Genomic DNA, 9444 nt, shown 5'->3' with positions numbered 1-9444 from the left:
CTTTGGGATGTCTTAACCGATGACGAAGCGTGGTCTTTTCTACAATACTTCACTTACCGCAATGACTGGAGGCATCCCTTCTATTTTGAGGAAGGTGTTCCTATGGATGTGGAACCAGTAAAATAGATTGCTAGACAGCTCGCTCTCTCTCTCTTGCCATAGAGTTTATTTGAGACTGATGAGTGATGAACGGTGAGAGTATATATACAATATGACGATGTACATGAGACGCGTGTGGTACCTGAGAAGGATCAGCATGGTTAGGAACGATAGGGGAAAATACAATAAAGTATAAGTCTACCTGAGAAACCAGAAAGCTTATCGGGTAATTTGTTTAACACACACACACACATGCACAGAGCATACAATACAGTTAGCTGAGACCTGCTAGGCTTCGAGAAAGATGGGAAAAGAGTAAAGGGAGTCGCACGCACGACAGTGAAATTCTCCAGAAAGAGCAGCGTTACCTAAATGGCATCAAAGAACTAACGCAACATGGTCGAATAACAGACGACATTAATAAAGATGAAAGGAGGGGAATAACGACAGGAGGGGTAGGCGTAGGTGCCAGATTAAATTATTGCGATTTCGCGGAAACATCCTCCCCTGAGGCCGGAACGGCTGAGTTAGTTTCAAGCAGGCACAGTTCTGTAATTCCGCGGCGGAAGACTCCGGACGGCAGTTGAACCTCCACTGATCTCACGCAGCCGTCAGGGCCCGGAAATACTTGGACGACATGCCCGATGCTCCATACACCTCGTTCGAAACCCTTGTTGATTTCCAACACGACGTCTCCAATTTCCAGATTTGGACGGCGAGTTTGCCACTTCATCCTCGCAGCCAAGGATTGTAAATAGACGGTCTTCCAAATATCCCAGAATAAGTTGAGGGCGCGTTGCAGATATCGGTAGTGATCTCTTGGCTGCGCATCACTATACAATCCGGCGGGTGGGTAAGCAGTGGGAGCTCTATTCAGGAAGTCGTTGGACGTCAACGGGCGGAAGTCGGAAGGATCCGAGCTTGCGTAGGTCAATGGACGAGTATTCAAGAGCCCAGCTACCTCGTAGAGGAGAGTACGCAGAAGATCTTCTGATGTATAACGAAAATCGCCTTTCTCTTGCTCCAGAACGTTGTAGAGCGCTCTCTTTGTAGACTTGACTAATGATTCATGGGCCCCGCCAAAATGCGGAGTCCGTGGAGGCTGAAATGTCCATTTTATGCGGAAAGCCTGCATGTACTTTGGAAGCTCTTCGAATGCATACAATGCGTCGGCTGCTTCACGCAGCTCTCTTTCCGCACCAACGAAATTGGTCCCGTTGTCAGAGTGCAGAACTTCTGGACTGCGATACATGGCGACGAATTTTCTGAGAGAAAGAAGAAAGTCAGAAGAGGACAACGACGGCACCAACTCCAAGAAGACGGCACGGGTGACGAGACAAGTATACAGCACACTCCAACGTTTTGCGGTTTTGTTTCGATACAACCCGATTTCTAGTGGCCCGAATAAGTCCACAGCAGCTCGAGTGAAAGGGATAGAACCAAAATCGAGACGAGACTCCGTTAGATCCGCCATTAGCTGCTCACCCGGCTGCGCGCGGTTGCGTCGGCAGATTACACAGTCGCGTCGAATCTTCTTGACCACTTCTCGGCCTTCAGTCACCCAAAAATGTTGGCGAATATAACTCAAAAGAAAGTCTGTTCCGACGTGGTTTAGACTCTGATGATAAGCGAAGACGATCCTCTCCGTAAAGGGATGCCGACCCGAAGAAATGGTGGATGTAGCTGATCATACGGCAAGCGCGCCCGACCGGCACGCCCGCCTAAACGAAGTAGTCCGTCTTCACTCAGGATCGGTGCAAGCGCTAGAAGAGAGGAGGTGGAGGAGAGCGCCTTCTTCTTTCGAAGTCGATGTAGTTCCTCGGCGAACGACTCTTCTTGGCACTGACGAACAAGACCCAGGAATTTTCCCTCCAACGCACACAGCTGCGGAATGTCACTGGGTGTGAGCTGGACCTTGGACCAATCCGTTTTCTCCACTTGGGCCGCGAAAGACACTCGAACCGGCCGCATTTCTTCCTTGATCTTCATCCATGGAAGGTCGACTGGCCATTTGTCTTCATGCTGTAAAAGGAAATCTGGTCCGTTCAGCCATATGGCCGGGAAGATATCCCCATCCAAAGCGGATCGAGTGGCAGCATCGGCAGGGTTGAGCCGCCCAGGCACAAATCTCCACTCGCCTTCGTCGGTAATCGTTTGTATCTCTCCGATTCGATTACTCACAAAAACTTGATAGTTGGCTGCAGCGGTGCGAATCCAGTTGCGCACCGTACTGGAATCTGTCCAGAATCGACGACGATGAATATGGGCTGGTAGAGCTTGCTGCACGGCTTGGGTCATACGGGCGCCTAACAATGCGGCGTTCAGCTCAAGTTTCGGCACCGATATGGTCTTTTTAGGGGCAAGCTTATTGGTCGGCTTCACCTGCCGAATCACCACTTGGCCACTGGAGAAAACACTCTGGACATAAAGGACGGCCGCATACGCCTCTTCCGACGCGTCGCAGAAAGTATGAGGTTCCGACGACTCAAGGGTTTCACGATTTGGAAATAAACAACGGGGCATCGCAACTCGGTTCAGATATTGCAACTCTTTGAACCAGAGAAGCCACCAGCTCGCGTCTTCTTCGCCTACTACGTCCGTCCATTGTAGTCCGCTCTGTCCCAGCATCCTGAGACGGATTTTTGCCTTCACGATAATCGGCGACGCGGTGCCCAAGGGGTCGAAAACTCCGGCTACTCGACTGGCCAGCTCCATCTTGGTGAACTTGACATCGGGCGCTTCGGCAACTTTAAAACCCAAAGTGTCGGAATGAACGTCCCAGAAAACCCCTAGGACCTTTTCTTCACAATTGCTCCCCAACTGATGAATATTTGATGAACTCAGTCTGGTGCTGACGGTCATCTGCTGCAGGAAGTCGGGCGAGTTGGACACCCAACGTTGAAGGTTCAAATCCGCGTCCGCTAGCATTTTTCTCACGGCGGACGCTTCTTGTACAGCTTCTTGAACGGTTGGCGCGGAGCTCAGATAATCATCCACGTACATCCGTTCTCGAACAGCAACGGCCACCTTTTCCTCTACTCCAGCGTCTTCTGCAATCCGCTGGATCGTATGAATGGCTACAAACGGGGAACAACTTGCTCCGAAAGGCAACCTATCCATCTTGTACGTCACCATGTTGCCAGATGATTTCTGTCTCCATAAGAAACAGAAAAATCTCGCATCTTCCGCAGATAGACGAAGGCGACTAAACATCGCCTTAATGTCTGAAGCCCAGGCACACTCTTCCTGTCGGAAACGGGTGATAACGGCCGCCAGCGCTGGTTGTAGTGCTGGTCCTCCTATGATGGCGTCGTTGAGAGCTTTCCCTGTGAAGGAGGCGGCAGCATCGAACACAACTCTCAGCTTCGTCCCTTTATAAACGCCGTGGTGGGCGAGAAAATATTTCGCGTCAGCCGGATCCTCAACACGGGATGCGTACCCTTGGTCCAGGGTCTTCTGCATGGCGGCCTCATAATCCCGTTCGAGTTGCGGCTGATGTTGAAATCTCCTCAGTAGACTCTGGAAACGATTGACGGCCATGGCTCTATTGTTCGGGAGGCCCGGTTCCCCCTCTCTCCAAATGATAGGAACCTCGTAACCGACGGCTAATTTTCGTGTCTTCCCCTTCACGAGCGCCATAGCTCTCTGATTATCGGGAGATAGACAGTCTTGCTTGAATTCCGTTCCGAACGCCTCCGTGTCGCAGAAGCGACGCATCTCAGAAATCAACCGGTCTAATTGGGTCCGGCCGGCAATAATGAGACTGCGCATGTTCCGTCTGTAGAAGGGACGCTCTGAGCAGAAGCTCTTCACAGTTACGAAGTAGGCCCAGTATTCCTCCTCTTGAGCCTCTACTAGTAATCAGAGTCTCTATTCTTCTCCCCGTCGTAGTGATTTGTCGACGGAGTGTCCTCCTCTTAAGTTTTGCTTCTCTCGCCCGTGCTTCCGTCCGATTAGTTGTAGACGCAGCGTCCTCTTCTTCAAGTCTTGAAGCCTCTTCCAGTGGTTGTTGAACAACTCGGTCGGTCATGGTGGAGGTTCCCGGCTGTCTGACGACGAGATGTAGGCTTGTGTGGTTGTAGAGGATTTAGAAGACTTGGCCAACAAGGATTGCTGGGCATTAACTGATCACAGAGGCCTGGAATGAGTGTGGCCAACAAAGGGTTGTTGGCTCCGGTTCGAAGGACCAAATGTTCCTATGGATGTGGAACCAGTAAAATAGATTGCTAGACAGCTCGCTCTCTCTCTCTTGCCATAGAGTTTATTTGAGACTGATGAGTGATGAGTGATGAACGGTGAGAGTATATATACAATATGACGATGTACATGAGACGCGTGTGGTACCTGAGAAGGATCAGCATGGTTAGGAACGATAGGGGAAAATACAATAAAGTATAAGTCTACCAGAGAAACCAGAAAGCTTATCGGGTAATTTGTTTAACACACACACACACATGCACAGAGCATACAATACAGATAGCTGAGACCTGCTAGGCTTCGAGAAAGATGGGAAAAGAGTAAAGGGAGTCGCACTCACGACAGTGAAATTCTCCAGAAAGAGCAGCGTTACCTAGATGGCATCAAAGAACTAACGCAACATGGTCGAATAACAGACGACATTAATAAAGATGAAAGGAGGGGAATAACGACAGGAGGGGTAGGCGTAGGTGCCAGATTAAATTATTGCGATTTCGCGTAAACAGAAGGAATTTGGTTCACTGAATGGAGTATCGTACAAAACATTTTCACTAAAGAACCCTGCAAGCCTTGCCAGGTCGCTGAATCCTACCATCACGGTGTTCATAAGTGTATGTTAAGTAAAAAGAATCTCCCTTCGGTCTGCCAGTCTCACTTTGGGTAAAGTAACATTCAGAACACAAGTAATTTGCTTAAACGAATTGGGGAAATAAATTTCTTATCCATTTGTTAAACACCTGTTGTGGCCCTTGGTTAAGTTTCTTAACTAGTCACTAATAATTCGCCAGTGGATGTGTGGCCCAATGGATAAGGCGCCTGCCTACGGAGCAGGAGATTCCAGTTACGATCCCTGGCACGTTCATTGAAAACATGGAACGTAAAGAACATTGATTGATAATGGTTTTTGAAGCCGTGTTTAACTGGAGTGATGGTGTGGTCTTAGAGGTCGTGCCAGCAGTCAAGTGGCCTGACGTTGGTAGCTTTTGTCTCAATCCATATTTAAGGCCAATACAGCAACGTTTCGCAAAGTGGGAGACTAGCTTAGTGGAGATTGCTGCAAAATGGGAATGTGTGGAGTTTGTACAGAAAGAAACCTTTGGGATGTCTTAACGGATGACGAAGCGTGGTCTTTTCTACAATACTTCACTTACCGCAATGACTGGAGGCATCTCTTCTATTTCGAGGAAGGAATTTGGTTCACTGAATGGAGTATCGTACAAAACATTTCCACTAAAGAACCCTGCAAGCCTTGCCAGGTCGCTGAATCCTACCATCACGGTGTTCATAAGTGTATGTTAAGTAAAAAGAATCTTCCTTCGGTCTGCCAGTCTCACTTTGGGTTAAGTTAAGCTAGGTTAAGTTTCTTAACTAGTCACTCAAAGTTCGCCAGTGGATGTGTGGCCCAATGGATAAGGCGCTGCCTACGGAGCAGGAGATTCCATGTTTGATCCCTGGTAGGATCATTGAAATATGGAACGTAAAGGATTGGCGGAGGAAAAGGCCCAGACGAAAAAGGCCCACTTTTTTCCACATTCAAAAGTGGGCCTTATTTCCCTTTGGACTGGGCCTTTTTCTCCGCTCAATTTCCAAGTTCCTAAAAACTTTATGTTTTTTTCCAAAATATATTTCCGACCTCCTATTCCGTGGAAGTTGGAATGTACGAAGGTTGCTGAAACCGTCACCTCCTATAAGGTTTGCCGAGATCAAACAATGTTAGCGTATGTGCGCTATTTGCTATTGATTATTGCTCTTTGATTATTGATTCGGTAGTAATCAGATTTTCGATTATGTTAGTATTTATCTAATGCTAATAACTAGTTATATAAAGTTCATTTTTTACATTTTTTGTTTTTTGAACAACTATCGCGTCTTAAAATATAATATAAGAAATCTATGTTTTTCGCACTTCGCGTTGTTCTGTCCAACCTCTTGCTCATTCTCTCCCCCCCCCACCCCACTCAGTCTCCCTTGTAACTTCTCTTTTGCGATACTTATGCCATAGATAAAGAACAATCATCATTCGTTGTGTGGTATGCTTTTAGCCCTATACCTACTGACGCCGAAAAAACAAAATACTTACTCTTATCGTAGTGCCTTTTGTGGACAAAGAAAAGAACTAGGCCTGCATGGTAAGCACGAAAATTGAATGAGTTCCGTGGGGTTTTTGGTGGGTGCTAGGAACGAGATTTGTTATCCTGAAGTCTAGTACATTATTACTAACATTTGATGAATATGTTTATACGAATAATATTACAATCTCACACTAACTATCGTCTGAAGCACGGACAAACGAAAAAGATTACTATTATTTAATCTTGATTTGATCTTTGAATTTCAGCATGCATTTCACACTTAGGAATAAGTTCCCTAAAATCTTCAATTTAAGTATTAAGTAATTAAAAATGGATTACGCAAAGATTTGTAAAAGTTTTATCAATTTTACAAATAGTTTATTTCTCTCATTGATCATAACCATAGATACAGAATTATCGGGTGTCTTTCACTCACCACTTGCGGCTTGAACGGTGGTCGAATCTGAGTGCAGCATACAGGGTAAAATCAAAACATTCAATACAACCTGCACGCCTACGTACCTTCCCTTGAACAAGATCTGTCCAAGATATCGGTATGAAAAATGGATGTAGAATGTTCTCTTGATAATCTTCTGGGCCGCCTCCTAATCTCTTATGTGGATCCTTAGCTAAAAGCCCGCCAAGAAGATCTTTTGCTTCCTGCAATAGCGTTCGAGGGAATCTAACTTCTTTCAAAAGAATATGGTCAAAGAGAATGTCGTGATCCCGGTCGTAAAACGGAAGGTGGCCGCAAATGAGCTCATACATGACAACACCCAAGCCCCACCAATCTACTGTCCTCCCGTTGTCAATGTCTTCAAGCACTTCGGGGGCAAGGTACTCGGGGGTTCAGCAAATGTTTTGGCAGTCCGTCCGTACGTGGTATCCTCTTTACAAAGTCCAAAGTCAGCAACCTCTATGTGTCCATCTTTGTCGAATAACAAATTTTCCAGCTGGTAACAAAAAATCGTTTCGTACGTGAAACTCCAAGAAACAAAACAATTTATCTATCACTTTGTTTCCTTAAGGTCCCTACAGATAATGCCTTGATCGTGTAAATAACCTAGCGCTGAAACAATTTCCGCTTCGTAAAACCGCGTTTTGTCTTCAGAAAAATTCCGTTCACGTGAAAGATGAAAAAACATTTCACCGCCGTTAACATATTCCATTACAAAACACAACCATTTAGCTGTTTGAAAGGAATATTTTAATGCCTGTTTCAAAGTTTTAAAAATATGAATGAGAAATGGTGCAATATTATTTAATGAAAACTGCTTTACAATAAAAGAAAAAGGATGGTTGGTGGTGGCATGCGGTTTTCCGTTAGAATGTGGGCAACTTCGTCTAATGCAATAATGCTTCCTTTTTAAGATTTTGATGGCGAACAAGTAGCCAGTGCCTTTTCTCGGCAAAGAATCACCTTTCCAAACATACCTTTGCCCAACATTTTGATGAACTAAAAGTTTTCTTAAGTCTGTTTGAAACAAATATTGGGGTAAAAAAGGAACAACATTGGAATAAGAAATAGTTAAAAATGGTTAAACCGTCTTCACTATTAATAAACCACATATTTGTATCTCTTCGACTACGTACCACTTCCTTCTTCCCTGAATGATGAGGTCTATTTGACGTTCCGGCTACAAGAAATTTCATTTGCAATTCATCATTCTCTGCATCCATTGGCAAAGAAACCATTTTGTTAGATAGGGATAATACTGTTGAAGAGCCCTTTAGTTCGTTTTCTTCGGAAACGACGAGCATATCCACATCATTGCTATCAGGTCTGTATGAAGCCGGTCAGCAACATGCTCAATAGCAGCCATCCATTCTTCCCTAGAATCCAACAACAAAGTTACCTTCACAATTTTGGTTAATTCATGCATAAGGTGGCCACTATTTATGAATATTTTTTAAATTAGGTTTTGGCCATTCACATACCTTCCTCTTTCAGAGCCAATATCAAAAGTCCTTTCAATTACAGTCATCCATTGAAGACCTCGAATCAGAAAGGTAAATGGTTTTGGACGATCCTTTGGTATCATCCAAAAACAAAGTAAAGATATTCTATAAAGTATTGGTTAGTAAAATGTTTTACCACTTCCATAATTTGACATCCTTCCACAGTAAAATTGTTGAGTGGTTCAGCAAGTCCTATTTTTGGCTTTGGTTTATGCTTGAATCCTAGAAATAATCCATTATTCAGTAGAACAAAATATCTTTGACACCAATTTTTATGTTCTCCTAGAAAACAAAAAAAAAATGAATGTGAATAAGCCTGCAAAACATATTCCACATCAACAATTAGAGAAAAATGCTGTGCGTAAGTTTCTGTAGCAGGTTTCTCAACTTACCTCTTTAAAGCAGCCAGCCTTCCTTTATGGTAGAAGGAGTTGTTTACTGGTGCCACAGACTCAGCCCTTATTTCAATACCAAAAACAGAAGTAAAAAGCCTATGCAAGATTAACTGTAATAGGATCACAGCAACTGGACAAGTGAAAACCGCAATCTGGACATTACAAAAGCGGAAATGATTATTGGGATTAATGAAACGAAACTTGGGCGCCATTTTTAGTGATGCTAGCAGACAAGAGCAGCACAGCAAAGCTATCATTGGGATTCGCACGCTACACCGAGATGAAAACCATGAACAATAAAAAAAGAAAAAATTTTTTCGAATTTGTAATACAAGCATAAATTTTGTTTTGAAATTTCAATCGACAATCTTAATGTCGTTCTCTAAAGAAAATAACAATAGCCTAGGTTCTTCGACATTTTCAAGCCCAAATCTAGGTTCAGGGCGCCTCCGCTTGAGGGCAGTATAAGCAGAGTAGGTATCCAAAAAATCGTATGAAGGGTAGTACAAAAAACAAACGTAGTAAAATAAACTCTTAAGATTGTCTATTGAAATTTTTAAAAAATTTTAAGTCTTATAATACAAATTCAACAAAATTTAGTTACTTTGTTATTGTTCATGGTTTCCATCTATCGGTGTAGTATGCGAATATCATTGATAGCTTTGCTGTTATTGTCTGCTAGCATCGAAGCTAGTACCGAAAGAATTCGGCGAAAGAAGGGA

General features: G+C 44.3%; 1 protein-coding gene and 1 pseudogene across 1 annotated transcript; both read right to left on the bottom strand.

The window, feature by feature from the left end:
- Positions 1 to 1710: 1710 nt before the first annotated feature.
- On the bottom strand, positions 1711 to 3870 carry LOC130687814 (uncharacterized). The gene has a single exon (XM_057510972.1). The coding sequence runs from the start codon at positions 3868 to 3870 to the stop codon at positions 1711 to 1713; it is 2160 nt and encodes a 719-aa protein (XP_057366955.1).
- Positions 3871 to 6762: 2892 nt separating this feature from the next.
- Positions 6763 to 8934, bottom strand: LOC130687813 (RAC serine/threonine-protein kinase-like; annotated as a pseudogene).
- Positions 8935 to 9444: the final 510 nt, after the last annotated feature.

The sequence above is a fragment of the Daphnia carinata genome, chromosome 2 (assembly GCF_022539665.2).
Source record: "Daphnia carinata strain CSIRO-1 chromosome 2, CSIRO_AGI_Dcar_HiC_V3, whole genome shotgun sequence".
In the NCBI taxonomy this organism is placed as follows: Eukaryota; Metazoa; Arthropoda; class Branchiopoda; order Diplostraca; family Daphniidae; genus Daphnia; species Daphnia carinata.
This window is presented reverse-complemented; position numbering and strand designations above follow the sequence as displayed.